Below are 26,728 nucleotides of genomic sequence, written 5' to 3'. Positions count from 1 at the left end.
CAGGAAGCACATCAGCGGCACCCCGGCAGAGAGACGGTACCACTTCCGGTAGAGGTCAAAACAAGACGTTTCCCTGTTGGTGCTGAAAAAAAATGTCTTTATTATTCTTTGGTGTATCGAGCTTAGTTTTAAACCTTCATGTCTTATGAAAGCGTCTGTTCCGTTTAACAAACAAACAAACAAACATTATTAAACATGACCTGACATTGGGAGACTCAGACCCGAGGTAAAAAAAATATATATATATTTATATTTATTTATTCATTCTTGTTCTTTGCTCTCTCTTTTTAGAGTAAAAATATCATGCAGTTTTGGCTCCAGAATGTTTTAATATGTCCACTGTAGTACACACAGCACGACTTTAGTGTGGAACGATAGTCCAGCTTGACAAAACAAAATACAAAGACATTTGGGCCGTACTAAAGGACTCCCTAAAGTGAATGACGCATGAAATGGAATGACGAATGACAGCTAGTGATTTGAACAATAAATGGTCCCTTGTCATTCAGATTCTTACAAATGGAATAACGATTGAAATCTTTAGTTTTAGACCTCCCTAGGATAAGATAAGTGGGTGCTTGGTGGGATATCAGCTTTTACAAATGGAATGACAGGGTTTCTATATGTATTGACTTACTTTGAGCTAATGTTGTCAGTGATATCTCATCTCATCTCATTATCTCTAGCCGCTTTATCCTTCTACAGGGTCGCAGGCAAGCTGGAGCCTATCCCAGCTGACTACGGGCGAAAGGCGGGGTACACCCTGGACAAGTCGCCAGGTCATCACAGGGCTGACACATAGACACAGACAACCATTCACACTCACATTCACACCTACGGTCAATTTAGAGTCACCAGTTAACCTAACCTGCATGTCTTTGGACTGTGGGGGAAACCGGAGCACCCGGAGGAAACCCACGTGGACACGGGGAGAACATGCAAACTCCGCACAGAAAGGCCCTCGCCAGCCCCAGGGCTCGAACCCAGGACCTTCTTGCTGTGAGGCGACAGCGCTAACCACTACACCACCGTGCCGCCCGCAATGTTATCAGTGATATCAAATTAACAAATGGAACGACATTGTTTCTAGGGTTAGGGTTAGGTTATAGGTGATATCACTGATAACATTGCCTCAAAGTATGTCATTCCACCTAAAAACACTGTCATTCCATTTGTAAAAGGGGATATCACTGATAACATTAGCTTAAAGTATGTCATTCCATTTGTAAAAGGTGATATCACTGATAACGTAGCCTAAAAGTATGTCATTCCACTTAGAAACAATGTCATTCCATTTCATGAGCTGAAAGCATGTCATTCCACCTACATTTCAATCGTTATTCCATTTATAAGAATCTGAATGACAAGGGACCATTTATTGTTCAAATCACTAGCTGTCATTCGTCATTCCATTTCATGTGTCATTCACTTTAGGGAGTCCCGATTTGCCGTCCGGAACCGTCCAGAACTTTCCATCACCGCCCAGACAGTGTTAACTGGCACACCGTCCGGACTGTTATCATTACCATATCATCAATATCAAAGAGCAAAACTAAAGAATTCTGGAATATATATGTTTTATTAATGTTAACATATTATACAAGCACAATGTATGGAATGGAATGGATAATTTACAAATACATTGTAATTACATTGTATAGAATAGAATATTTCATCTCATCTCATTATCTCTAGCCACTTTATCCTGTTCTACAGGGTCGCAGGCAAGCTGGAGCCTATCCCAGCTGACTATGGGCGAAAGGCGGGGTACACCCTGGACAAGTCGCCAGGTCATCACAGGGCTGACACATAGACACAGACAACCATTCACACTCACATTCACACCTACGGTCAATTTAGGTGGTGTTTACATTAGACCGTATCTGTATCGTTGTCGTTGCGGATGCACTGTCCGTGCACATTAAAACGCCGGAAAACGACTCCACAGGCGGAACAGTTTGAATCCGCCAGGGCCCACGTATTCAACCCAGTACGTATCTGATCCGGTGCTGTGTAAACATTGAGGAACGAGGATACGCAGTGCTGAGCTCTAGCTGACGTCGTCATTGGACAACGTCACTGTGACATCCACGTTCCTGATTCGCTGGCGTTGGTCATGCCACGTTGGTCATGTGAATGAGCAATACAGGAAGTGTGTTGGTTACCGTAGCACTAAATAGTCTTGTTGTAATCGCAAAAAACGGCCGTTCTGCGAGGTGAAGAGTGTACCGAACACTGTTAGATCCTTCTAGCATAAACACGAAGGCCATACACGGTGTAAAAAAGGCGTCATTGTAGTACCAGTACCGCCGATAACAGACTGGCATACTTCATTTTTTACAACGACATCCTTCCATTTGCAAGTGGTGAGTGACTTGCGCATGCCCGATATGCACTGGGATCATGTGACATGCCGTCTAATTAGTCGTGTGATTAGCGTATCTGTGTATTGGCGTTGCTGTGTGCACTGGGAACGGTTTTGTTGCGGGCACAGAAATTTTGTGTGTGCGCGCGAATCGTTTTAAAAACGTTAATCTGATGATCCGCTGATTCGAAATAATGTAAACAGGGCCTTAGAGTCACCAGTTAACCTAACCTGCATGTCTTTGGACTGTGGGGGAAACCGGAGCACCCGGAGGAAACCCACGCGGACACGGGGAGAACATGCAAACTCCGCACAGAAAGGCCCTCGCCGGCCACGGGGCTCGAACCCGGACCTTCTTGCTGTGAGGCGACAGCGCTAACCACTACACCACCGTGCCACCCCTAGAATAGAATATACTTTACATATATTAGGGTGCATCAGTTGCCCCCTAAAAATGAAAAGTTCCTCCGATCATGATGCATTTTTGTTTTTATGTTCCTTTTGGTAAGAAAACACACTGGGTGAAATATTTTGACAAAATTCAAAAGTTTAATGGTGGCACCAGGAGCTCAAAGTTATGGAAAAAGCTGCTATTTTATGACTTTTATGACAAAATTTCGATCACTTTTCATGAAACATTATAGCACCTTATAGAGTATACCAAATATCTTAGATACACATTTTTAGTACATATTTTAAATATATTATCAAGCACAGTTTGAGTTTTCGTTGTTCATTGAATCATTGTTCAACTACTTTTAAACAATACAAATGTATTATGAATCACATTAATGCTTCTCAATCCCTTGCAAAGGTTCTTAACATGATCTCTGGGCCACAAGAAATCAATAAATGGAGTCCAACATTGTGATTCAAACCTTACGCGAAAACATATAAAATAAGCGGGGTTTTTTTGGCAAAAAAATGAACCTCATGGTGCCACCATTAGACTTTTGAATATGGTCAAAAAATTTTACAGGATGTCTTTTTTGGTGAAAAGGAACACCCAAACAAAAATGCATCAGATTTTATGAAAGTGAGGGCAGCAATTTTTTTTTTCATTTATTATACAGGAAAGTATTAAAAGTAACAGTGCAGTTACAGTTAAGACGGGCCTGACTCAGTTTAACAAACTGGTTTACAGCAGGTTCCTGTTCTATATGTGTGCGTCTATGTCTATTTCTTATCTAGAGTGTTTATACTGTTTTTATATTGTTTATTTCAGTTATTCTATTTTTATTTATTGCATTGCCTGTTTGCACCGTGGGTCAGAGAGGACTGAAATTTCATCTGTGCTGTATGTCGAGCATGTATAGCATGTTTGACAATAAAGTTGAGTTGACTTGACTTTATTGTCATGTCCTACATGAAAATTGTCTTTGGTCTCACTGACAGAAATAATATAAAACACATATAAAGGAGGGGGAAAAACACTTTCATTCCATTACACAAACATATATATCCAAGGAATTAACACAACACCTCACATGTAACCTACACACATGCATACACATCATATCAAGTCAGTGTATGTAGGCAGTCTGTGCGGTTTACTTGATTGGGCCAGGACTACTGGTATGGCTTTTTGGCTAGATGCGGTGTGGATGTAATGGTCAGTTTGCTATCAGTGGAGGTCATCTTAGCTGGTCTGTTTTTGCTCCTGTAGGCCGTGAAGTCTTTGAAGAGTTTGTTCTTCTCTTCCTCAGTCTTAGCAGTCCAGTTGACGTATGCAACTTGCAGATATTGCACATGTGGGGCAGGTTGGAAATTGCCTTGACCGTGAAGTGCTCAGCGGATGTCAGCGTACTGTAGTAGCACGATGCGGTGGACTTTCTCGATGAGATCTGGAACTTTCTCAGGCTTCCAGTTGGTCTCCAGCTTCAGCAAATGGTTGATTGCCTAGCAGTTGTTGTTGGTCCAGTTGATGGGTATGTTGTCATGAGTCCTCCGTGATGTTCTCTGATGGCAGGCAGGATCTTCTGGTGTAGGTAAGGAGTGAAGAGTGGAACACTTTCTTCATACTTCAGCTGAAGAGTGTGAGCCACTTCATCAAACTGGAATGTGTCGTTGGCACTTGTGAGGCCGTCTGGCCCAAAGAGGTCCTGCAGGATCAGCTTCTGGGTCTTCTTGTCCACACCAGCTTTGTCCTGCAGTCAACGTCTGGTGTTATCTTCTAGATGACATGTACAAAGGAGCAGAGAAGAATCTGGGAAGCACCGACTTATGGCTTTAGTCAGGGCTCTCTCCTCATCTGAGCCAACCAGCAGATCTCCGATGCCAAGTTCCATACCTTCCAGAGTGATGCTGTCGAACTTACACCGCAGGTGAGAGGAAAAACCCATGGTAGCTCTCATAACTGCCATCCCAGTGTAGGTAGACGGGGCCTAACATGATGGGTGGGTCCTGTGATGATTTCTGGAGTACTCTGTTGTTCTTGTAGACTGTACATGTTACGTCTTGTTCCCCCAAGTTGAAGGTCCTGTTGATGCCCATGATGGAGGGATAACTGGCATCAGCTGAACAGAACTTATCATAACAATGGCTGTGGTTAGTGTGCAAGCTGAACTCTCTCTCTCTCTCTCTCTCTCTCTCTCTCTCTCTCTCTCTCTCTCTCTCTCGGTGTTGTCACACACACACAGGGGCCCCTGCTTCTGAGTTTATGCCCCTGTGCAATTTAAATTATAGTAGGTAAAATCCCTGTTTGGTATACATCACGGGCGATTGCTCTAAGACAGCGAGGGAGGCTCAGCCTCCTCTAAAAATGACGAACATCGTGTAGGATGAATTGTGCTAGGCTTATGTTATAGCCGACCTTATAACATTGCTATTTCAGATCCAGAATCATAGAAATATATGTGCTCAACCCAACTACAGTGCGAAATCATTCCGTTATAACTTTCCCCAGTTCGCCTAATGTGTGCGTGAGTTTTTCCCCCTCGTGACAGCGCGATGCAGCCCAGCCTCAGTGGACTTCAATGGCATTTGGGAGCTATGCGCTTTTCAATCTCAAAATGCAAGATGATTATTGGACAAATACTGCGAAAACGCCCGCCCATGGACTCCCAGCCTCAGTGGACTTCAGTGGCATTTGGGAGCTATGCGCTTTTCAATCTCAAAATGCAAGACGGTTATTGGACAAATACTGTGAAAATGCCCGCCCACGGACTCCGAGCCTCACAGTGGGAGGGACATGGCAGTTTCCGCGAGGAGACTGGTGATTGGTGAAAGCGGCCGGATATTTTCTTTGATTGACAGCTCGTTTCAAATATAGACAGGCAGCGGTGAATTTCAGTTCAGTCCCATGCGGATTCGCAAGTGCTGTGGTGTATTGTAAGAGATCAGCTTACATTTCGATTTCATTCATTACATACGGTTTCTACCAGCTTCTTTAGTTTGTATATATTTTCATTGTAAATAAAGTGTAAATATAGTGTTGTCAAGTTTGCTATCTTAGTTCCAGAAATTTCGTTTATTTGAGTGACTGAACTTGAACTTGAGGGGGCTAGTCAGCTAGCAAGAAAGCTGCGCACGGATGCCAAGCATTGCTGATTTAATTTTGGCGAAGCCATTTGCCAGTCTTCCTTTCGAGGAAAAAATTAAAATTAAAGAGCAGGGTAGACCAACGCCTCAAACTGACTTGGTGAAAAAGGTAGGGAATAATATTCGTTCCTTTCAGCTCTCCTGGTACAAGAAAGTGAATTGGCTAACAGCAAGTGACCCACATCAACAACAGTAAATAGGCTACTTTAGTAATATGTCATGGATGGACCAAAAATATAGAATCTATTTAAAATGTTTATGCTGAGTATATTATATTGGAATATATATTTTTCTGGATATGAATTAAACACAGCTACAATTTGGAAAACATTTTTAAACAAAAACACAGCCGAGAACATTTCACACTACAGACCTGGATTAAAAGTGAAGGGTTATCAAAATTGTCAATAAAACATTTCTCAGTCAAAATAAGTAAAATATAGGGAAAGTGTCATTGAATGAAATGTGTGGCACCCAGCTCTGTTTGGCTCCCCAAGGTCAGTGCTTGTGCCTATTCCAGAACACTCTGCTGTTACTGCTGAGGTTCCTGACAAAGAGCTGCTTTCAATAATGATCAATTTTTAAACAACATGCCACAATTTTAAAATATAAAATGTTAAAATATACCCCCCCAACACCACCATCATGTATATTGGACAGTAGGCTAATGGGCCAAAAGAACCTGTTATTTCACAGTTTGTGACCCTGCCAACAATCAGCCACATCAGAGGCAAGAGTATGGGCAAAATTGATGTTTTTTCTTTTTTCTTTTAAAATCTGGAAATATCGTAACCGACCAGCCTCCCCTGTTTGAAAGACTACCAGCTGCCACTGGTATACATCATTTAATTCTCAATATGTACTCATTAACTCTATATACTGCTGGAAAAAATGTCAATATCTGGACAGTATCCAGAAGGGTCCGGACGGTATCTAGAAGGGTCTGGACGGTGCCATATGGTATTTGGATGGCTCCGCACGGTATTTGGATGGCTCCAGACGGTACTGGACGGTAATGAGTAGGACCGAGACATTTATGTATAACGAAGCTGTTGTTTTAACTTACAAATAATTAAACTGCCTTCATAGCTCACTACTCAGTCAATTCCTGACGTGGTAATAAATAAGAAAATATAATATTATTATAGAAAAAAATAACAGCAAATAAGCAATATTTAGCTTTAATTTATTTAGTGAATTTGTAAAGTTAAAAGACTAAATGTAACCATGTAATTGCAGTAGTAATGTTATACGGGCTGTTTCACAATCATGGTTGTCTTTTTGAATAACGCCAACTAACTCCTGTAAATAGGTCCATAACATTATGGCCACTGACAGGTAGAGTGAATAACATTGATTATCTCATTACAATGGCACCTGTCAAGGGGTGGGATATATTAGGCAGCACAAGAACAGTCGGTTCTTGAAGTTGATGTGTTGGAAGCAGGAAAAATGGGCAAGCGTAAGGATCTGAACGACTTTGACAAGGGCCAGATTATGATGGCTGGATGACTGGGTCTGAGCATCTCCAAAATGGCACATCTTGTGGGGTGTTCCTGGTATGTAGTGGTTTGTGCCTACCAAAAATGGTCCAAGGAAAGACAACCGGTGAGCCGGCGACAGGGTCATGGGTGTTGAGGCTTACTGATTTGCGTTACGCATGAAGGCTGGTCCATATGGTCCAATCCCACAGAAAAGCTACTGTAGCACAACCTGCCTGAAAAGTTAATGCTGGCTACAACAGAAAGGTGTCAGCATTAATTTTTTCAGCAGTTTGTAAGAGTCAAATGTGGGCTCAGTTTTGACCTTGTGGTCATTTAATTTAATTCTATTTTAAATATTATACTTCGATTTTAGTGGTTAAATTCAGAATTGCATTTTTTTAGCACTAACTAGGTTTTACTTTGAGATGCATGCAGTATATTCATTCACAATAGAAATATATTTATGTGGAAGTTAGGGTTTTTGTTTTTTGTAAACTAGGCGCCTTCGACAGTATCTTTTGTCCATCAAAAATATCCTCTCTGGAAAACACTCACCATATGATGAGTGCAAGTAATTTTTTTTTTCTTTCTAAAGAAAATATTTGTCTGTTTTGAAGCAGAATACTCTGTTGTTGCACAGTAAAAAACAGGACTTGAAACAGATGCGAGACACGTTTGCAGCAGAGCTTCACATGTGGTTGAAATGTGAGTCTGTCAAAAAGTGTCCTCTCCGGAAAACCACAAGGATCGTCACCACTTCAGTTGTTGTTACAGTTACCACCATATACAAACATCGCTGCACAGTACTTGAAAATTTGTATTTCAACAGTTTTTAACTTTGTATACCTTACTCTTGTGGACTATAAGAAAGTGGGTCAGTTTTAGAAACACACTCTGTGCTTCTTCTCACTACAAGTAACATGGCCAGTATATGACCTATAGTTCTGAAATTCTGCGCAGTTCCTTTCCATCTCAAAATGTCATTTTTGGCCGTAGAGAAACATAAAAAGCTGAGGTTTGATTTTTGGATTATCGTGGACCCGAAAAGTATACCCTGATTGTGAAACAGCCCATATGTGAGTCATAGCTTGATAATTTCACCTTTCTTTGTGTCTTAGCTTTACCTTGCTTTATGCCATAGCGTCACCATTGTTTTCCATCATCTCATCTCATTATCTCTAGCCACTTTATCCTGTTCTACAGGGTCGCAGGCAAGCTGGAGCCCATCCCAGCTGACTACGGGCGAAAGGCGGGGTACACCCTGGACAAGTCGCTAGGTCATCACAGGGCCGACACATAGACACAGACAACCATTCACACTCACATTCACGCCTACGGTCAATTTAGAGTCACCAGTTAACCTAACCTGCATGTCTTTGGACTGTGGGGGAAACCGGAGCACCCGGAGGAAACCCACGCGGACACGGGGAGAACATGCAAACTCCGCACAGAAAGGCCCTCGCCGGCAACGGGGCTCGAACCCGGACCTTCTTGCTGTGAGGCGACAGCGCTAACCACTACACCACCGTGCTGCCCCTGTTTTCCATCATAACTTTACTTAAATTTCTGTCATTGCTTCATCTTGCTTTATGCCATAGTGTCACTTTGTTTTACATCATAGCTCCACCATGCTTTATTGTGTCTCTGATGATAACTAATATTAGTTGAAAGGAGACTTTTGTATGTTTTTCAGAATGATCAGAAGTCTGTCAAAAGAAGTTCAATCACAGTTGCGCTCTGGAGTTGCCATTTTCTCATTGCAGCAATGTGTAGAGGAGCTTTTACTGAACAGCATCGATGCCGGAGCAACATGTGTGGCTGTGAAGATAGACATCGAGGCCTGCAAAGTTCAGGTCATCGACAATGGCTCAGGCATGGACCAAGAGAACATGGAGAGGGTCGGGATCAGATATTGCACGAGCAAATGCAGCTCTGTTGAGGATTTGGATAACCTTTGCTTTTATGGGTTCAGAGGAGAAGCGATTGCCAGCATGGTCACCATGGCAACAGTGGTAGAAATCACCTCTCGAACCAAGACTTCTGTGAAAACTTTTGTTAAAAGGTTTCACGAAGGTAAGGCGTCGGACGTTTTCGAGGCGCAGACTACTCGCCCATCAGCTGGGACCACAGTGCTAATTTGTAACTTCTTTCACAACATGCCAGTTAGGAGAAAAAGGTTAGAGTCTGTACTGGAGGTTGAGCGTGTTCGTCAGCGAGTGGAAGCCATATCGCTGATGCATCCGTCTGTGTCATTTACTGTGAAAAGAGATTGTTCAGGCACACTTCTGGTACAGCTTCCCAAAGCCAGGAATAGTTACTACAGATTTGTTCAGATCCATGGATTGAATAGAGCCCAAAAGCTCAGAGAGGTGAGTTACACGTTGGGACAGTTTGAAATGACTGGGCACGTTGGTCGAGAGGGACACTACAACAACAGCCTGCAGTTCCTGTTCGTGAACGGACGACTTCTTCTGAAAACACATCTTCACAAACTACTCAACTGCCTTCTCAGGAGACTGAGTAGTGTCCAAACCAACAATTCAAATGTGTCTGGTGTCCTCTCAAGCCCGAAACAAAAAGGCAGTGCTGATTTACATGGGGTTTACGTCATAAACATCAAGTGTCCCTATTCGGAGTATGATGTATGCCTGGAGCCAGCGAAGAGTCTTATAGAGTTTAAAGACTGGGATAGCGTGCTATTGTGCATTGAGGAAGGGATAAAAATGTTCCTTGCAAAGGAGAACTTGGTTTCCGAGTGTTCTGCGAGTGACATCCAAAGCTTTGGAAACAAGGAAAGCAGTCCAGGAGAGAATAGAAATATTGAATACACAGAAAGGTTATCAGTCCCTGAAAAAACGGACATTGGGCAAGATGAAGAGATGCCTGAACCAGCGCAGTCAAATACAGAGTCTCAACCGAATTCAGATTCGGACCCTGAAAAAGAAGTTGTGAACAATGACGCCATTGACGAGCCTTTGCAGAAAATGCTTGAAAATGATCAAAACAAACCGTGCACTGATGGGAACGACAATACCTCACCACTCTGTGTTGGCAGCCATAAAATAACACATTGCGAAAATTCTAGGATTGCTGTCATTAACCATAGAGTGGCATGTGACAGTTTGAGGAGATTTACTGAACCAGATCCATGTGTGCAGAAGAGGAAGTTGACGTTGCTCCATGCTCAGAGTCATACACACGGCTGCGAATACGGGCCGAAGATTGCCAGGGTCACACCACGTTGCAAATTAACACTGTCTTTTGAAACTGGATCTCTTGACAAATTCAAGAGGATGTTTGGAAAAGAGGTTGAAATGAAACCCCAAACAATAAACACACAAAGCTCTGATGTTTTATGTCCAACAGACTCTTTTGACAGTTCTGCTTTGAACACAAGCAATAATATAGTCTGTTCTGGAAGTGTGCCAGTAGAAGATGTTGGAGTAGATCGTGCTTTGTTCAAGGACAGTTCTGTCTTCAAGAACTTAAAGTGTTCCTCAGCCAGTAAGAGGAACAGGGTATCATTAGCGACGAAGCTCTCTCGCAAGGTAGAACATGAAGATACAAAAAATATGCACATCACTGATGCATTGCCTAAACCTGTACCACAAGATACAGACTCTCTCGAGAAGTTTCCTAATTCTTTATCAGTGGTGGTGAACAATGACGTTTTTTCAAAATGCAGCGAGAGCTCTGTAACCACTGAGCCGCATGAGGATAACCGTTCAGATGAACCCTCATTCACTACTCCCAGTGGACAGGAAATGTCACCAAGCGCCTCTACCTCTACCACTGAAGATGCTGAGCTCACAAAAAATACGACTTCCCCTCAGCCCGATAACCCCCAAGGTCAAATAGTTGACCCTACATCACAACATGACTTATTGCCCTCCAAAACAGGAAATGAGGAACAGACTGCAAATGAAAGCCAGGGCCATGAGATCCATGAGACGAAGCCTGCATCAAGTGACTGGCTGACACATTACGATGATTCATTGGGAAAGTTGGTCTACATCAATCAAGTGACGGGACTTAGTAAATATGAGAATCCATCACTGAAGGAGACTCAAGTGCCATGCTCTACAAACCTCACCAACATGGCGGTCAGTGTTGTTTCAAAGACGGGTAGGAAGCACAACTACTTGTGTACTGTAATATACTATCAGTACATGAACTCTCTTCTTCTTGAAATTCTCTAAGTCAAGTCTTTCCTGAATATAGTAGAATGTAGCAATCCCACACTTGAAAGAGATATCTGTTAGTCGTGTTTTTCTGCCTGTAGGGTTTGAATACAGATGCTACCCTTTTCAGACAGACCTTGTATTACCCTTTCTCCCCAAACCTAGAGCAGAGAGAGTCTGTAGCACAAACACAGAAAATGGAGGTAAATGCATGTCACAGGTCAGTGTAGGCATAAAAACCAACAGTGTGTGGTTTCCACTAATTGAAATTCTCATTTTCTCACGAACTATGTTGAAGGTCCCAGTTCCCTATCGACTCTTTACTCTGAGTGGAATAACCCTGTGTTTGTACGACCACCTCAGGTAAGAAAATCCTGGCCTATTTGATGCTGGACTTGTTTCTGAAGTGATTTTTCAGTGTGTGTAAAAGGTGCACTGTATGTGGCATTAATCCTGGGTTCATACCCAGGACAAAGTGGCAGCTGAGCAAGGGAAAATATCTTGGTTATATTTGAATTTGTCCAGTATTTCCGATTATAATATTACAGTAAACCAAATGGAACAAGACCTGAAATTGTTTTTTTTTTTTAAAGATCTAGAAATAACTTTAAAAAATCTTTTATTTGGTTTATTCAAGATATTTGGTGCACAAGTTTTAATTTATTTTGGGTTTTCTGAAATCAACACAGGGTCAAAATTATACATACAAAGCCAAAATTATGCCTACACATTTAGATTATTAATTCAGTGGTGCTGAAAGCTCCAAAATGTCTTTTAACTTGCCAAGGCATCTTAACTTCCTGTTTATGATCATAATAGCTGGTAGCTTCTTAGTATACAATATAAAAAGGGTTGTTTGACTGAACTCCTTGGATTGACCAACACACAATACAATGGGAAGGTCCAAGGAGCTCAGTGCAGATCTGAGAAAGAGGATCATCATTTTATACCACTCCAAGGAATGTCTGTTGTAGCCATTTTTAAACAGTTGCAGATACTAAAATCATCAGTTCAAACGAATCTACATAAGTACAAGTTATTGGGAGGTGTAGCCACTTTGCCAAGCCACTTGGCTGGAAGAAGATCCAAACTGTCCCCTCAGCTGAGAGGAAATTGGTTTAGATGGTTAGGAACAACCCAGGAACCACCAATGCACGGACCTGCCATAAACTGGAAGGTGTTGGAACATCAGTGTCACTGTCTACAGTCAAGCCAGTTTTATATCACCATGGACTGAGAGATTACCATCCAAGAAAGAAGCCTCTGCTCCAAAATTGACACCTTCAAGCTCAGAGTTTGCAACTGTCCACATAGACAAAGAAAAAGCCTTCTGGAGGATAGCTTTATGGTCAGATGAGGCAAAGATTGAGTTATTTGCTACAGTGACCACAGAAGAACACTGTACCAAGTATTAAGCATGGTGGTGGTAGCATCATGCTCTGGGGCTGTTTTCCTTCCAGTGGAACTGTACCCATTGTATTGTACAAAGTAGATGAAGAACTACCTCAGAATTTTTCAGCATAACCTCAAACCATCATAAACCTGGACACAATTGGGTGTTCCAACAGGACAGTGGCCCCAAATGCGCATCACAGCTGGATGCGGAGGATAAAGCAGATTAACGTCAAGTTTAAAACAAGTCCTGATGTCAGCCCTATCGAAAATATATGGCCTGTGCTTAAAAGTTAGGTCTGTGCCATGAAACCAACAAATTGAACTCTGCCAAGAAGAGTGGTCAAATATCCAACCAGAATTCTGCCAGAAGCTTGTTGATGGCTACCAAAAGCATCTGGTCAAGGTGAAACTTGCGAAGGGACATTTAAGCAAATATTAGGTGTGCTGTATGTATAATTTTGACCCTGGCTGATCTCAGAAAACCCAAAATAAATTAAATCATATCGGTGTATGTAAACTTCTGACTGCAACTGTATATATAGTCATTGGGAAGAAAAATTGTGTATCTTTGTTAAAAAAAAATAAGTCAGAGCATGTACTCTGTTCTATAGAATGCAATCTCTATCTTCGTGTATGATCAGATGTTATCTCAGTGTTTTGTACTTTTAAAGGTTGCTGTTGATGTGACAAGTGGCCAAGCGGAAGGACTTGCTGTGAAAATCCACAACATTCTCTTCCCCTATCGCTTCACTAAGGAAATGATCCACTCAATGAAGGCAAGTGTGACTTTTCATGACCCTTTTGAAGCAGCGTTTAGGTGAAATGGATTGCTTCACATGCAGATTGCCGCCCTTCTCATGTTTGTTTCAAATTGCTTGCTTTTTTTTTTTGCCTCAGGTTATTCATCAAGTAGACAAGAAATTTCTTGCTTGTCTCATTAATACTACAGTCGAAAATACCACAGAGTCTAGTGAAAATGAAGGTATGTTTCGTTAGAAGTCCATTATATTGTTTGACTTATGACTTTTTATATTAACCTTAGTTGTATTTATTTTACGTTTTCAGGAAACCTTCTTGTACTGGTTGATCAACACGCAGCTCACGAAAGGGTTCGCTTGGAGGCGCTTGTGACGGGTAAACCCAAAAGCACAGAATAAACCACATCACAAATGTAAAACATTTGTCACTTTAAATCTACAATATATATATTTAGGCACTGCCTAAAAGTGGAGCACCTGATGAGTGTATGAGCAAAATATTTGCAAGGGCACAAAATCAACCTGAATAGAATAATATTATTACAGAATATGAACCATTGAATTGTGTAATGTCATGTATTTCACGTCAGTAAACTGCTAGCCTGGGCCCGCCCATCCTAAGCGTGACGCAACACAAGGGCCTGTTGCGAGCTTAGTCTGGCCAGGCAAGCTATCTCCAGCTCTTCCAAGCTCCGGAAAAATCGGGAGCCAATCAACTTTGAGCATCTCCAACGGCCATGGGTAGAGGCGTGTTCAAGGCAGTGACGTAGTAGAACTGCGACCGGAAGCCATAGATTGTTTACAGAATCATGCTGCATTGAAAGCATTCAACGGGAAGTTCTCATTGAAAACGGAGCAAAGAGCAGCTCTGGAGGTATTTATTGAAAGGAAGGACGTTTTCGCCTTGCTCCCGACCGGCTTCGGTAAGAGTTTAATCTACCAGTTAGCCCCGCTAGTAGCCAAATCAATGGGGCTCAGCGAGAATCCTATCGTCGCGTCACATACGTCAGAGGAAAGAGTGATGTGATTGGTTTAAGCTTCGTCACAGCCTTTTCTGGCTTCGACCAGTAGCAAACTGAGGCATTTCAGGGAGGCGGGTCAACCACGGGCTCTGGGAAACGGTTGGGCTGAATATCTTGGCCAGACCAATAGCTCGTAGAGCTTTGAAGTCGCGTTAGCCAGACTAGCAAACTGCTGCATTGTCTTGTGACCGTGATGCCAGTAATGAGATACGCATCACAGTTGCGAATACATATTTACTCCTTTCTTTGACACACGCCATGAAACTACACCATATTTATTATGGTTTGACTCTGCTGAGTGTCTGGTGGACAGCAGTGAACCAGCACTTTCACTTTGCATCATGACTATCCATCCATCCATCCATCCATCCATCCATCTTCTACCGCTTAACCGGGTCGCGGGGGTAGCAGCTTAAGCAGAGCAGCCCAAACTTCCCTCTCCCCGGCCACCTCCACCAGCTCTTCCGGCGGAATACTGAGGCGTTCCCAGGCCAGCCGAGAGATGTAATCTTTCCAGCGTGTCCTGGGTCTGCCCCGGGGTGTCCTCCCGGTGGGGCATGCCCAGAAAACCTCCCTTGGGAGGTGTCCTAACAAGGTGCCCGAACCACCTCAACTGACTCCTTTCAATGTGGAGGAGCAGCGGTTCTACTCGGACAATCTCCTGAATGAGCAAGCTTCTCACCCTGTCTCTAATGCCGCTTTTCCACTACAAACGCGGCTGAGCCGTGCCGTGCTGAGTCAAGCTGAGTCGAGCTGAGCGGGGCTGTTGGAGTTGCATTTCGACTACAACCGCGCTGAACCGTGCTGGCTGGAAGTGGGTGGACACATTGGGTGGAGTTAGCGAAAGTGGGTGGACGTCATGTGATGTCGTTAAGCAGCGCAAACAGTGACATCAGTGAGCTTTTAAGCGGTAGTCTCATGACCCGAATAGTAAACAATAAACATGGAGGACATGGAGTCGTTAGTGTTGCTGGTCTTGGTGCTGTGGCTTGTTGTCACCGACAACGCCAACAGATACTGGCAAGAGCGTATAGATGAGGCGAGGCGCATAAGGCTTCAGAAATTCTCATAATTCGTAATTATTCTTCTTCCGGGTTTGCGGTGTTTACAGATCCCAGCGTGCTCGCGGGGCGTGTGTGGGCATGTGAGGACACTCCTCCTCACCAATCAGTGCACAGGGGAGTGTCTGCTCACGCCCCCAGCCTCACTCGGCTCGCTTTGGCTCGCTTCAGCCCCACTCCAAAACGGTGCGAGTTTTAGGGGCTAAGCAGGGCTGAAGCGAGCCGAGTCGTGCTGTTTTTTGGTAGTCGAAACACGAGCCGTGTCGGGCTGAAGTGAGCTGAAGCGAGCTGAAGTGAGCTGAAAAAGGGTAGTGGAAAAGGGCCATAAAGGAGAGCCCAGCCACCCTGCGGAGAAAACTCATTTCGACCGCTCGTATCCGCGATCTCATTCTTTCGGTCACTACCCACAGCTCGTGACCATAGGTGAGAGTGGGAACTTAGATGGACCAGTAAATTGAGAGCTTTGCCTTTTGGCTCAGCTCTCTCTTTACCACAACAGACCAGTTTAGCATCTGGATCACTGCTGATGCTTTCCCGATCCGTCTGTCCAACTCCCACTCCCACCCTACCCTCACTCATGTGGATCGGGTGGCAGCCAAAGGAGGAGGCCCTGGCGTACTGATCCCCAGCTGACAAAACTGGCATGACTATATAGTTACGATCCAATATCAAACTTGATGTGTCACAGTTGTCTGGTTGCATCTTTCACATCCACATGTGCGGTGCCATTAGGACTAATTACCATACACCTGTTCCTGATTAGAATGCAATCACAGCACATGCATATAAGGACTCTCAGTAATACACAGACTTTGCAAAGTATAGTGGAGTGCTGTTATAACACGGTAGTTGGGATCCAAAGAATCTGACCGTGTTATGAATGGATCCATGTTATAACAGTCTGGAAAATCTGGCATGGCTTGAGTACAAAACATTCTATGAGGGTTCATCTCATCTCATCTCATTATCTCTAGCCGCTTTATCCTGTTCTACAGGGTCGCAGGCAAGCTGGAGCCTATCCCAGCTGACTACGGGCGAAAGGCGGGGTACACCCTGGACAAGTCGCCAGGTCATCACAGGGCTGACACATAGACACAGACAACCATTCACACTCACATTCACACCTACGGTCAATTTAGAGCCACCAGTTAACCTAACCTGCATGTCTTTGGACTGTGGGGGAAACCGGAGCACCCGGAGGAAACCCACGCGGACACGGGGAGAACATGCAAACTCCGCACAGAAAGGCCCTCGCCAGCCACGGGACTCGAACCCGGACCTTCTTGCTGTGAGGCGACAGCGCTAACCACTACACCACCATGCTGCCTCTATGAGGGTTATTTTTATTTATTTATTTATTTATTTATAAGATAAACCAGTTCCCTGAAGATATCTGATGAAGAAATTGCAAGAATTTGGATCATTTTTACCATGCTGATAACTCCTTTTTTTTTTTTTAATTGTTGACTCTCAGTGTAACAAATATGTAATAAAATATTTTGTTGCCCGTCACATCCGCATCTGGCGTGCTTTGACCTCTCGCTCACGCGCTTCCACGCTCTGAGATTCTTTTTTTTTCTTTTTCTTCCAGTATACACCATGTAAAAGGATGTTTCTGTAAATAATTAACAGAATTTTCTTTTTCTGCGGGTCCACTTGAACTTGCCATCTTGTAAAAGCTGTGGTCTAACGAGCGGCAGTAAATATGAGGGTCTGTAGAAAACTGTCCAATCACGTGAAAAATAAAACTTAAAACATTTCCAGTTGGCTGCTAATAAAAGAAGGCATGTCTGGGGTGCACTTTGCTGCGAGTTTGTTGCCAGTCTAAATCATGAAGCCGCCAATTAAAACGCAGCCTCGGGTCACCTGCTTTCCAAAAGTTTGTGTAGCCACATACACATTCATTTCGCTGGTGCCCTGGTGAGCAGAAGTATGCAGGAAGTGTAGGTGTTCATATAAAATTTAAATACAACCCCGATTCCAAAAAAGTTGGGACAAAGTACAAATTGTAAATAAAAATGGAATGCAATAATTTACAAATCTCAAAAACTGATATTGTATTCACAATAGAACATAGACAACATATCAAATGTCGAAAGTGAGACATTTTGAAATTTCATGCCAAATATTGGCTCATTTGAAATTTCAAGACGGCAACACATCTCAAAAAAGTTGGGACAGGGACAATAAGAGGCTGGAAAAGTTAAAGGTACAAAAAAGGAACAGCTGGAGGACCAAATTGCAACTCATTAGGTCAATTGGCAATAGGTCATTAACATGACTGGGTATAAAAAGAGCATCTTGGAGTGGCAGCGGCTCTCAGAAGTAAAGATGGGAAGAGGATCACCAATCCCCCTAATTCTGCGCCGACAAATAGTGGAGCAATATCAGAAAGGAGTTCGACAGTGTAAAATTGCAAAGAGTTTGAACATATCATCATCTACAGTGCATAATATCATCAAAAGATTCAGAGAATCTGGAAGAATCTCTGTGCATAAGGGTCAAGGCTGGAAAACCACACTGGGTACCCGTGATCTTCAGGCCCTCAGATGGCACTGCATCACATACAGGCATGCTTCTGTATTGGAAATCACAAAATGGGCTCAGGAATATTTCCAGAGAACATTATCTGTGAACACAATTCACCGTGCCATCCGCCGTTGCCAGCTAAAACTCTATAGTTCAAAGAAGAAGCCGTATCTAAACATGATCCAGAAGTGCAGACGTCTTCTTTGGGCCAAGGCTCATTTAAAATGGACTGTGGCAAAGTGGAAAACTGTTCTGTGGTCAGACGAATCAAAATTTGAAGTTCTTTATGGAAATCAGGGACGCCGTGTCATTCGGACTAAAGAGGAGAAGGACGACCCAAGTTGTTATCAGCGCTCAGTTCAGAAGCCTGCATCTCTGATGGTATGGGGTTGCATTAGTGCGTGTGGCATGGGCAGCTTACACATCTGGAAAGACACCATCAATGCTGAAAGGTATATCCAGGTTCTAGAGCAACATATGCTCCCATCCAGACGACGTCTGTTTCAGGGAAGACCTTGCATTTTCCAACATGACAATGCCAAACCACATACTGCATCAATTACAGCATCATGGCTGCGTAGAAGAAGGGTCCGGGTACTGAACTGGCCAGCCTGCAGTCCAGATCTTTCACCCATAGAAAACATTTGGCGCATCATAAAACGGAAGATACGACAAAAAAGACCTAAGACAGTTGAGCAACTAGAATCCTACACTAGACAAGAATGGGTTAACATTCCTATCCCTAAACTTGAGCAGCTTGTCTCCTCAGTCCCCAGACGTTTACAGACTGTTGTAAAGAGAAAAGGGGATGTCTCACAGTGGTAAACATGGCCTTGTCCCAACATTTTTGAGATGTGTTGTTGTCATGAAATTTAAAATCACCTAATTTTTCTCTTTAAATGATACATTTTCTCAGTTTAAACATTTGATATGTCATCTATGTTCTATTCTGAATAAAATATGGAATTTTGAAACTTCCACATCATTGCATTCCGTTTTTATTTACAATTTGTACTTTGTCCCAACTTTTTTGGAATTGGGGTTGTAAATACAGTTTAAAAACAGGTTAAACATTATTAGATGGATACAGGGTGAAGTAGAATGAGTAAATAATTTTGACTTTAATTAATTAAGCAAAAGTGTTTATAATGTTTAATATCATTTACCCTGTGTCCGAAATCGCTCACCCGTTCACTACTCCCTATTCCCTATAGGGAATTACTATATAGAGGACTATATAGTGAGCTCATTTGTAAAATGAAAAAATGCTTTCGGACACTAGTCCGTTACACTGGTGTTTACGTCATTACTGTTGTACAACTAAAACGTGCCAGATCAGTCGGCTGGTGGGTTTCAAAATAATAAATACATGCATGCATTTTTATGATAAATCCATATTATACTGAGCGCATTTCCCCACATTAATCAATACAAAGTACCTGCATCTTTCAGTTCTTTTAAATCAAGGCTGAATACTTTCTTCTTTGCCGCTGCCTTTTATTAAATCAAATTTGAGACTTTTGATTTCTTTCAGCACAACCGCAATGCATGATGGGATATATTGCTTTGGTTAGTGACCATTAGTTGTACACTACTTTTTGTGATGCATTGTGGGACACTTTGAGTGCACTATATAGAGTGTAATAATCTCATCGTTTCAGACAGCACTACAAAATAGCGTCCTCACTATATAGTGCCCTATATAGTGAGTAGGGAGCAATTTCGGACACAGGGTTCGTCTTTCTCATCTGGATAATTGGAAGGGGGTGGTGCCCCAGCACCCGTATTGACCAGCCCCCACTGATCTTAACGCATTTTCAAGTAACTCTTCTTCCAAGTCTGAGACTGTTGAGTTCTTGAATGCAGCTGCATAAAGTTAAATTTAAATTTTGGGAGCCATGAGCTTGACTGTGTTACAACAGTTTTCATGTAATAGTGATCCATATTATAATGGTGCTCCATTGTATACGCTCTGTACCCTACATCTGACATTATCAAGCCTTGTATTTTGTGTTGCTTTTCTGGTTTTGACCCCGTTTGTGTTTTTGGACTGTGAGTATTGTATTATCTCTGATATCCTGTCTGTGGGCGGTACGGTGGTGTAGTGGTTAGCGCTGTCGCCTCACAGCAAGAAGGTCCGGATTCGAGCCCCGTGGCCGGCGAGGGCCTTTCTGTGCAGAGTTTGCATGTTCTCCCCGTGTCCGCATGGGTTTCCTCCGGGTGCTCCGGTTTCCCCCACAGTCCAAAGACATGCAGGTTAGGTTAACTGGTGACTCTAAATTGACCGTAGGTGTGAATGTGAGTGTGAATGGTTGTCTGTGTCTATGTGTCAGCCCTGTGATGACCTGGCGACTTGTCCAGGGTGTACCCCGCCTCTCGCCCGTAGTCAGCTGGGATAGGCTCCAGCTTGCCTGCGACCCTGTAAAAGGATAAAGTGGCTAGAGATAATGAGATGCTACTTTTTTAAAATGCTACTTTTCAAAGGGGGTGTACTCATTTACGCTGAGCACTGTATGTATGGACATCGTACTGTACAGTTAAGCCATCAAAAGTCAGGTCGATGCTTTGCGTGCAGGGAGCTCCGCTATTATATCACCAGCTGGGTTGAAGTTTGTATGTACCTCCTAAGAAGTGTGTGTTTTGCTTTCTATCTGATTCAGAGTCTCATGAAGATGACCCGGACGCACCAGGTAAAAAGAGACTGTGTTCATCGAGTGTAAGTCCTCCCCTGGAGATCCATATGACTGAGGAAGAGATAAGACTGCTGAGGTCAGTTGTGTAGAAAAAGGAATTTTCAGTCTCGTGTTTTCTCATGTTCATGAGAAATCCAGTGTTGACGTAGTGGAGATATTGATGCAAGCGATGGACTCAAAGTTCCAGCTATACTCACCTTCTCAGAGTTAAGGGGAGCTCAGCTTGGCTAGTTAGCAATCTATGACATGACTAGTATGATGGCATTGCCTGTGCTGTTAGCATGAAAGTCGAAGATTTGAAAGCTGATCCTTTAGACAAGTAAGACGGCGAGAGATTTGGACAGACTGAAAACACTAAAGCGCTGCTGCATCACTCTCTTTAGGTAGAGATGAACTAAGGGTGAAAGGGTTCCCCCAGCTGGAACGGTCAACTTCTCGAGACCAATGCCCTCGTGCCACCTGCAGAATTCTGGGGCGAAAAAACACTGCGAAAAAACAGAGAACCAGAGATCGGTTTCACTGCTGTTTATTCACAGTTTTCTCGCCAAAGATGAAATATTACAAACACCTTTTATAACAAATTATAATCTCTCTAAACAGCAGCTGTGTTTATGTATTGTCTATCGAGTGTGTGTGTGTGTGTTTGTGTGTGACCTCAGAGAGGGGTGGGTGTAAGATGTGTGTGTGTGTGTGTGTGTGTGTGTGTGTCTGTCCTTGGCGTGTAGAGGGTGAAAATGTGTGTGTGTGTGTTGTGTGTGTGCGCATGTAAATGTGCTAAGTCTTGTGCTAAGTTAGCAAATTACATCTTAATTTCATTAATATGTAATAAAACAATCATAGGCAAAACATCCCATATCAAGAATATGTTCTTAACAACTCAGCATTTACAATTTATCAAGAATATGTCCTTAACAACTCAGCATTTACCATTTTAAACAAAGACATGTTTATGTCTAGTCTAGCAAAGTAGGTCAGCACTTCTCTACTTCACTGGAGGAAGGTCACAAGCCTAGGATTCAGGATTAAACTCATAAAGTCTTAACATCTTAACAATCCTAAATTACACTCTGCAATTATAAAACTAACTTAAATCATGGCTTTAAATCTAACAAAGGGCTAAATCCAACTCCCATCCTGTACTTAAACGGCATTGTGGGTAATGTAGGAAGCCATTAACCAAAATGAAAATAGACCAACATGTCGGTGAAAAAAGTCAACTCAGTACTTCACTACACAATAAATCTTTGTCATTGAAGCACTATGTTAAAACATGTTAACCAGAATTAAAATGAAGTGTGTTCATTTCGGTTCTGCAGGTTGTATGAGTTTTCCCTAAGAGACCTGGCTCTAGAAATAAGCTTCCCTCAGACAGAGCAGTCGCATGTGCTCGTGGAGCGACTCCCCACGTGCTTCGTAGAGAAAGAAAACACAGAAAAGCGGCGTGGCAGACGTAGTGTCATCAAGTCTATTGCAGAGGTCAGAATCATGCTCTTAGAAAGCTTTCTGTTGTTGTGTGTGGGTTTTTTATTTTTAATAGATAATTAAAAGCTTAAATTAAACAATTAAATGAAGATGAGTTTATTGCAGTTTTTATAAAAACTCATGTAATTTTGCATGTTGAATTGATTTGGTTGGAGCCAAGATGCATGTTCTTTCATCAGCAAGATAATAAAAAGCAGAAAGCTAAACACAAAGTAAAATATTTACACAGGTTCCATACATCTTTTGCAGGTATTTTACATACAGCAACCTCTTAAAATCGCTCATCTACATGTAATTTGGAGCCAAGCTCTGTTGTGCTAACCCTTTCCATGTTAGTTTTATATATATGCTATGGATAAAGTTATGTAAAGTAAAAAAAATATATACGAGTTGAACATTTCTCCTTTTTCACCCTGTGTCTGTTCAGGAATACTTACGAGAGCACATTGAGGTAAGTCTGAGGTCTGTACAGGTTTGATACTTGCCTGCTTTTTGTCTGTACTAGTGCATCTCAAAAAATTAGAATACCATGAAAAAGTTCCTTTTTTTCATAATTTAATTCAAAAAGGTAAACTTTCATATATTCTATATTCATTACATCTAAAGTGAAATATTTAAAGCCTTTTTTGTTTTAATTTTGATGATTATGGCTTATAGCTCATGAAAATCAGAAATCCAGTATCTCAAATTATTAGAATATTCCCTAAGATCAATCAAAAAAAGGATTTACAATACAGAAATGTCCAACTTCTGAAAAGTATATTCATTTATACACTCAATACTTGGTTGGGGCTCCTTTACCATGAATTACTGTATCAATGCGGTATGGCATGGAGGTGATCAGTCTGTGGCACTGCTGAGGTGTTATTGAAGCCCAGGTTGCTTTGATGGGGGCCTTCAGCGTATCTGTATTTTTAGGTCGGGTGTTTCTCATCTTCCTCTTGACAATACCCCATAGATTCTCTATGGGGTTCAGGTCAGGCAAGTTGGCTGGCCAATCAAACACAGCAATATCATGGTCAGCAAACCATTTAGTAGTAGTTTTGGCACTGTGGGTGGGTGCTAAGTCCTGCTGGAAAAGGAAATCAGCATCTCCAAAAAGCTCGTCAGCAGATGGAAGCATGAAGTGCTCTAAAATCTCCTGGTAGATGGCTGTGTTGACTTTGGACTTGATAAAATACAGTGGACCAACACCAGCAGATGACATGGCACCCCAAATCATCACAGACTGTGGAAACTTCACACTGGGCTTCAAACACCTTGGATTCTGTGCCTCTCCACTCTTCCTCCAGACTCTAGAACCGTGATTTCCAAATTAAATGCAAAATGTACTTTCATCTGAAAAGAGGACTTTGGACCACTGAGCAACAGTCCATTTCTTTCTCTCCTTAGCCCAGATAAGACACTTCTGACATTGTCTCTGGCTCAGGAGTAGCTTGATATTAGGAATGCGAAAGTTGTATCCCCTTTCTTGAAGATGTCTGTTCGTGATGGGTCTTGATACACTGACACCAGCCTCAGTCCACTCCTTGTGAAGCTCTCCCAAGTTCTTGAATCAACTTTTCTTGACAATCCTCTCAAGACTGCGGCCATCCCTGTTGCTTGTGCACCTTTTCCAGCCACCCTTTTCAGCAATGACCTTTTGTGGCTTACCCTCCTTGTGGAGGGCATCAGTGATCATCTTCTGGACAACAGTCAAGTCAGCAGTCTTCCCCATGATTGTGGTTGTGTGTACTGAACTAGACCGAGAGATACACTGTGTTCATACTGTTTTACTCAAACTCGAAATGAAATATTCTAATATTTTGAGATGTGGTTTTTTTATGTTTTTGTACTGTATGCCATACTGATTAAAATAGAAAAATGCTTGAAACATTTTAGTTTATGTGTAATGAGTCTATAATATATAACATTTTCACTTTCTTAAATAACTGATGGAAAATATTGAACTTTTTCACAATATTCTAATTTTTTGAGATGCACTAGTAATTAAGATTTCTGGATTAAAATCAACCCCGGAATTAATGGCACCCTTCATGAAATTTAATACAGATGAGTAACACGTGAGTGATTATTTTAAGCTTAAACACTTTGGGTTGGTTTAACACTACGTTTTTGTAAGTAGGGATTCTGGGCTTTCTTTATTTTTATTTTGAATCTTTTAATTAATGGCCCAGTTGTTTTTCATGATGTTTTTAACTGGTTTATATAATTTTTCTCGTATTGCCTGACTTGACGTGGTGATGGATGATAGAGGTTTTACACGTGTAACTTTACTGATCATGAGCAACAGAGTTTCTGCAGACTGGAGAATGTTTAAAAATAGTTTTATTAAGAATGACACATTCTATTTAACTTAAATATTCTTTAGGGATTTTTAAGCGTGTACGCTGCATGGTCTGAAGTATGTGGACACCTGACCATCACACTAATACAGTATGTGTTTTTTCCCAAAACTGTTGCCACAAGTACAGAATGTCTTTGAATACTGCAGCATTACAGTTTCCCTTCACTGAGGAAAACTAAGAGGCCTAAACATGTTCCAGCATGACAATGCACCTCTGCACAAAGCAAACTCCATGAAAAACCCGGTTTGCTAAGTTTGGAGTGAAAGAACTTGAGTGTCATGTACAGAACCCTGACCTCAACCCCACTTGAACACTAGTTCAAGGAGAACCCCAGGCCTCCTCAACTGACATCAGTGTCTGATCTCACTAATGCTCTTGTGGCTTAATGAACACCCATCCCCACAGCCACACCCCAGAAAAAAACCCTTCCCAGAAGAATGGAGGTTAATATAACAGCAAAGAGGGAATAAATCTGGAATGGGATGTTCAGCAAGCACATATGGGTCTGATGGTCACAAACTTTCAGCAGTATAGTGAATTTTACAGATAAAAAGCTATCTCCTTGGAGAACAGATAAGATATTATCCAATATTTTTGAGTGTAAAATTTGAATGGTGCTGGGAAATGTTAATTTCAATCTTCTTAACTCCTATTCCTGGTGGATTCCTACAATTCTAAAGTTTGCTGCACCTTATGTTGCTTTCTAAATGACACCTAGAGTCACTGTTTAAGTTAAACGAACGTATTTCATTTGATTCTCCTTTTTTCAGACTCTGCAGTCAACAGGAAGAGTAAAATCCAGTTTGCCTCTAACAGTCCATAATGTCCTTGCTTCACAAGCTTGTCATGGTCAGTCTCTTGAATGCATCTTGCATTTTTCAGTGAAATAATAATAATAATAATAATAATTGTATTTATAAGCACCTTTCAAGATACCCAAGGACACTGTACAGTTTAAAAATCCAAGAACAACAGTACACAGCGACGTATAAACAGCAGAAACCAAAGAGATGTGTGCCTTGTGATTATGACTTCTTCAATATTTTCATGTCATATCTTTTCACAACAGGAGCAATTAAGTTCAATGATGATCTGAGTAAGGAGGAGTGCTGCAGCCTGGTGGCGTCCCTCTCGTCCTGTCAGCTGCCCTTCCAGTGTGCTCACGGACGGCCCTCCATTCTTCCTCTCGCTGATCTTCTCCACTTAGAGGACGAACAGGTGTTTCTCATGCCTTAGACATTATCACTTTTCTCGGTGAAATGCGCTAGTCTTTATTTTTAATTTATTTTACGGTTTATGATATAATTCAACCTGTTTTAATCAAATGAAATAATTTCATACTGTAGAGGTGTTTCTTGAGTGAAGATGAATTGCAGGCAATGCATGCTGCTTCTTTTTTTTTTGTAAGGATGATTTATTACTCATTCCTGTCTTTGTCTGATCTTATTTATCCACAGGATCTCCCCAAACCAAATCTCAGGAAATTGAGAAGAATGTACAAGGCATGGCAACTTTATGGAAAGAATTAATTTGGGCAGAAGATGAAATTTCATAGAGGAAACTACATTTACTTTACAATTTTAAATTAAATTATTTATTGTAATAAATTTTAATAAAAATGTTTCTCAATTTTTGTGTGATTATTTTATAAACGTATAACTTTTTATAATGACATGAAAACAAGACACCATTTTCATATTTAAGGCAAGAAATTACAGGTGACGATGATATATCATCCTTACCAGTTGATTGCTGATATTGTACATGTACATTTTTTTTTTTTTTGCATTTGAAAATCTTTTAAATATGCAAATGAGGCTCAATCTAAGTGAATATACACAGATTTGCATATCTAATGAATATTAAGTTA

The 26,728-nt window shown here is 41.8% G+C and overlaps 1 protein-coding gene across 4 annotated transcripts; it reads left to right on the top strand.

Moving 5' to 3' along the window:
* The first annotated feature begins 54 nt into the window (after positions 1-54).
* mlh3 (mutL homolog 3 (E. coli)) lies at positions 55-26,487 on the top strand. 4 transcript variants are annotated; one of them, XM_060937518.1, is made up of 13 exons: positions 55-226; positions 9,083-11,514; positions 11,672-11,773; positions 11,869-11,933; positions 13,637-13,741; positions 13,863-13,947; positions 14,031-14,099; positions 20,996-21,104; positions 22,345-22,504; positions 22,938-22,961; positions 25,629-25,707; positions 25,928-26,076; positions 26,316-26,487. In XM_060937518.1, exons 2-13 carry the CDS (start codon positions 9,084-9,086, stop codon positions 26,385-26,387), a joined length of 3,450 nt encoding a protein of 1,149 aa, XP_060793501.1. In that variant the 5' UTR covers positions 55-226; position 9,083; the 3' UTR covers positions 26,388-26,487. The 4 variants fall into 4 exon arrangements, with proteins under 4 accessions (XP_060793501.1, XP_060793504.1, XP_060793502.1 ...); XM_060937519.1 differs by lacking the exon at positions 55-226 and adding an exon at positions 897-999; XM_060937520.1 differs by lacking the exon at positions 55-226 and adding an exon at positions 1,116-1,137.
* Positions 26,488-26,728: the final 241 nt, after the last annotated feature.

The sequence above is a fragment of the Neoarius graeffei genome, chromosome 13 (assembly GCF_027579695.1).
Source record: "Neoarius graeffei isolate fNeoGra1 chromosome 13, fNeoGra1.pri, whole genome shotgun sequence".
Taxonomy (NCBI): domain Eukaryota; kingdom Metazoa; phylum Chordata; class Actinopteri; order Siluriformes; family Ariidae; genus Neoarius; species Neoarius graeffei.
The sequence above is the reverse complement of the archived record's forward strand: the minus strand, read 5'-3'. Positions and strand labels throughout refer to the sequence as shown.

Excerpts from the sequence above, each read along its gene's own strand:
- mlh3 (XM_060937518.1), top strand. The coding sequence starts at position 9,084 with ATGATCAGAAGTCTGTCAAAAGAAGTTCAATCACAGTTGCGCTCTGGA. Across the intron at positions 11,515-11,671 it reads CAGTGTTGTTTCAAAGACGG|GGTTTGAATACAGATGCTAC; the intron begins GTAGGAAGCACA and ends TTCTGCCTGTAG. Across the intron at positions 22,505-22,937 it reads TCATCAAGTCTATTGCAGAG|GAATACTTACGAGAGCACAT; the intron begins GTCAGAATCATG and ends GTGTCTGTTCAG.